Source organism: Scatophagus argus, chromosome 13 (assembly GCF_020382885.2).
Source record: "Scatophagus argus isolate fScaArg1 chromosome 13, fScaArg1.pri, whole genome shotgun sequence".
Taxonomy (NCBI): Eukaryota; Metazoa; Chordata; class Actinopteri; family Scatophagidae; genus Scatophagus; species Scatophagus argus.
The window spans coordinates 1,431,463-1,436,025 of NC_058505.1; the positions used below are offsets into that span (position 1 = coordinate 1,431,463).

Consider the following 4,563-nt stretch of genomic DNA (forward strand, 5'->3'; position numbering starts at 1 on the left):
GTTCAGGGACTTTGAGCTCAACGACTTTATGTCTGCATTAGAGATGCAAACCAACACAAATGAACTGAAGGCCAGAAGAGCTTTTTTACTGACTTCAGTGTCGCCTGAACCTCCTCCCTTGTCAGTCAGTTGGTGGTTTGCTCCGTGTGGTTTCCCTCCGCCTCACCAGTTTGTTCTCTGGTTACTTTATGCGTCTCTCCTTTGTTTTTTAAGATGTTATCACAGCAGACTTTTTGATTTTTCGGCCTGCTTTCTTGGTGTTAGTGCATTTGGGTCATGACACACACTCTGAGGCTGGCGAGTGTCACGCAGACATGAATGAATAATACCGAAAATTAGAAAATCTGACAACCTATTTCTGTCATGAATAATAAAAAACATGTTGTGTGAAGTCTTTTAATCTGTTGATGTGGGAGGTCAGACTTATTCTGAATGTTCAGCTTATCTTTTCTGAAGCTCACTGTCTTCTTCATTTGCTCAGCACCACAGCCGACACCGTTTTAAGTCTGCTCTCAAACGTTAGAAGGGAGTCCGCCTCCCGGACCAAAACTGGAAGATGATTCCACAGTAGAGAAGCCTGATAACTGAAGGCTCTGGTTCTCTGGAATGAAGACCTGAATCACTCTACCTTTTCTTGATCCACCAAAGGAGGTCCATTTTTCCCGGTCATGGTGGTGTTCTGCTCCCTTCTTCACCAAAGTGCCTGAGACATTTGGCTGCCAATCTGACAAAACTATAAAGTTGACCACTGACTGTTGGCTGAAGGTGTCCTCACAACACCTTGGGTAGACCTGTGAACCTCAAGGTCAAGCAGGTTTTCTTATAGTTTTTGGTTTACCATCCTCTCCAAGAGCCAACCCAGATACTTGAAGCACAGGCAGCACAGATATGATCAGAAGTCAAAACCTTCATGTCTAAGACTTCAACACCGCAGTGCACAAACCTGCCAGTAATGAGCTCAGACCCTTTTCAGGCACTGGGTTCCAAAAGCCAATACCAGCTGGAGTCACTCAACTGCTGCACCGGCTGTGGTTCCTCCCTCACCCTTCTTATTCATGAGCGAGTTTACTGCCAGTTTCCACAGCCAGTGAAAGGTGCAGGCCAGTTCATGGGCACCTCCCTGTCAGGGGGCCCCATACCCTGTCCTTGCTGTTCAGACTTTAGACCCAAGGCAAACATGTCCATGAAGAACAGACTGTCACTTATTTTAATTTGATTAAACTTACGGAATCTTTCACCTTTGTTCAGTTTTAACTCTATATCTTTGAGAATCTTAAAGTCAGTAGGACAATGAGGCAGCACACTGTCGTGTTGCCAACACGCCAAGTAATAATGTGGAACAAAACGCAACATGAATCTGTCAAACCACTCCTCTTCCTGGAATGAACCAAAGCTCAATGAACCCTCCTCCTTCTTCCTGCTCTCAAACACAGTCAGCTCCTCTCTGTCCACATGTTTCCTGTTCCCTCCCCTTCAGATCTACAGTTTGAAGATGGGTGGAACCAACATGGTGGTGAAGTGCAGGAGCTGACAGGCCTCATTCACTGCAGAGACACATGTTGTTTAGATCAGAGCTCAGACTGGTTTCACTTTTGAGGAAGTGAAAGTCAGACAGTCGTTGTTGCTGAGAGGTGAAATGGCGCAGAAAGCAGTTCAGCTGGACCACGAAACCTTCTGTTGTTCGATCTGTCTGGATCTACTGAAGGATCCGGTGACGACTTCCTGTGGACACAACTACTGCATGAACTGTATTAAAACCCACTGGGATGAAGAGGATGAGAGGAGAATCCACAGCTGCCCTGAGTGTAGGCAGACCTTCACACCGAGGCCTGTCCTGATGAAAAACACCATGTTAGCAGTTTTAGTGGAGCAGCTGAAGAAGACTGGACTCCAAGCTGCTCCTGCTGATTCCTGCTATGCTGGACCTGAAGATGTGGCCTGTGATGTCTGCACTGGGAGAAAACTGAAAGCCCTCAAGTCCTGTCTGGTCTGTCTGGTCTCTTACTGTGAGAAACACCTCCAGCCTCACTATGATGTGGCTCAGCTAACGAAACACAAGCTGGTGGAGCCCACTGAGAAGCTCCAGGAGAACATGTGCTCTCGTCATAATGAGGTGATGAAGATGTTCTGCCGTACTGATCAGCAGTGTATCTGTTATCTCTGCCCTGTGGATGAACATAAAGGCCACGACACAGTGTCAGCTGCAGCAGAAAGGACTGAGAGGCAGAGAGAAGTCGAGGTGAGTCTACAAAACATCCAGCAGAGAATCCAGGACAGACAGAAAGACCTGAAGGTGCTTCAACAGGAGGTGGAGGCCATCATTCGCTCTGCTGATAAAGCAGTGGAGGACAGTGAGAAGATCTTCACTCAGCTGATCCGTCTCATGGAGAAAAGAAGCTCTGATGTGAAGCAGCAGCTCAGATCCCAGCAGCAAACTGAAGTGAGTCGAGTCTTGGAGCTTCAGGAGAAGCTGGAGCAGGAGATCACTGAGCTGAAGAGGAAAGACGCTGAGCTGAAGAAGCTCTCACACACAGAGGATCACACCCAGTTTCTACACAACTACCCCTCACTGTCAGCACTCAGTGAGTCCACACACTCATCCAGCATCAACATCCGTCCTCTGAGATACTTTGAGGATGTGACGGCTGCTGTGTCAGAGCTAAGAGACAAACTACAGGACGTCCTGAGGGACACATGGACAAACGTCTCAGAGGCTGAAGTGGATGTTTTACTGCCACAACCAGAGATCAAGACCAGAGCTGACTTCTTAAAATATTCATGTGAAATCACACTGGATCCAAACACAGCACATACTCGCCTGTTGTTATCCAAAGGCAACAGAAAAGTAACATTGATGTCTGCAGGACTAAGCTTTCCTGATCACCCAGACAGATTCATCGATAGGATTCAAGTTCTGAGCAGAGAGAGTCTGACTGGACGTTGTTACTGGGAGGTGGAGAAAGGCAAGGGAGGCGTTACAGTTGTAGTATCATACAAAGACAACAACACTGTAGATGAAAGATTTGGAGATAATGACAAGTCTTGGGCACTGGGATTTTACAAATGTCGCTATGAATTCAAACACAACAATGTCCAAACTGCTGTCTCAGGTCCTCTGTCCTCCAGAGTAGGAGTGTACCTGGATCACAGTGCAGGTATTCTGTCCTTCTACAGCATCTCTGAAACCATGACTCTCCTCCACAGAGTCCAGACCACATTCACTCAGCCTCTCTATGCTGGATTTTGTCTTGACACTCCAGCTGGAAACACTGTTGAGTTGTGTGAGCTTAAGTAGGCAAAACTTATCGAACAGTAAATATGAGATACTCAGTTTTTTCATCAAGAATTAAGTGCAAGACTAGCTGACACTTTTTTATCATCCATAGTAATCTAATTATTGCATTTCTTTTTATGTTTTTGCAAACCAAAATGTGAAACAGATTTCCACTAGATCTCCACTAGAGGTCGCTCTTACATATGAATTCCACCATGAGACACTGAGATGTACTTTACTGCCATTTACATCATAAAGCCAAAAGTTTGCAGACACTCCTGAGGCCTCTGTGCACTTGAGATGTGTGGCTCTTTTTCATAGTTTTGTGTGGATCGTTCAGTCAGAGCTAAAGGAAATCTTAACGCTACAGCATCCAACAGTGCACCTCCATCTTTGTTGTGACTGTTTGGGGAAGACACTTTCCTGTTTCCAACACCAACAGGATGATCTGGAACGCAGACTGAGAGTCAGACCGTCGTGTGTGACGGCTGAATGGGATTAAGTGCCTACAGTCGGGTTTCATGTTCTGGTGGGACGACTGAGATGATAAAACCTGTGGGTGTCCTTTACAGGTGTCCACATACTTTGTGTGGGTGTCTACAAACTTTTGGCCGGTGTACGTCGACACCAGCGTAGTTGGCAGACATGCAGATGGAAACTGCAGCACATAAATATTTCAGTAGTGATCATACAAGAAAAATGGGTCTGGGTTCTTGAGGGGTAAATAATCTTTTGAATGTCCAGTGAACGTCTTTGAAATAACTTTCTTTTCCCTCACACTTTTAACTTAGAATAAATGTAAATATCGCTGGTGATCATCCTCTCATCTGCTACCAATGTGCCAGACAGATGTTTGTTTTTCTCCAGCTGATTCATTTTGCTGCCTGATTTGATGAAATCAAACATGATATACGATGCATTAAAACCTGTGTGAAGGGTTTGCTTGATGAAATCCTGACTTGACTGTGACTTGATATGAAGGATGGGACTTTATTTTATGTCTTGTGACTGATACAGTAATTCTGTTTCCGTAGCCAATGTGTTTTGTCCTGTCAATCAACCTTTAGTCTACTTCTGCCTTTTATCAAACTAATTTAATTTGAGGTTTTTGTTCATGTATCCCCATAACTTTTTATTCTTTCCCTTTTGTTCAGTTCTGTATTATTTTTTACTGTCTATTCTTACTCATACTGTAATTTTGTGCATTTTTAAATTGTTTCATATTTACACACAGTACAAATAAACTCCCAGTGTCTCCTCTTGATGGACTGGCGTTATGTGTTTCCGGT

At 44.8% G+C, this 4,563-nt stretch overlaps 1 protein-coding gene across 1 annotated transcript; it reads left to right on the forward strand.

Moving 5' to 3' along the window:
• Positions 1-1,395: 1,395 nt before the first annotated feature.
• Positions 1,396-4,536, forward strand: LOC124069147 (tripartite motif-containing protein 16-like). The gene has a single exon (XM_046407977.1). It carries the CDS (start codon positions 1,637-1,639, stop codon positions 3,293-3,295), a length of 1,659 nt encoding a protein of 552 aa, XP_046263933.1. The 5' UTR covers positions 1,396-1,636; the 3' UTR covers positions 3,296-4,536.
• Positions 4,537-4,563: the final 27 nt, after the last annotated feature.

What these genes read in the sequence shown, in the direction of transcription:
- LOC124069147 (XM_046407977.1), top strand. Translation starts at nt 1,637, where the DNA reads ATGGCGCAGAAAGCAGTTCAGCTGGACCACGAAACCTTCTGTTGTTCG.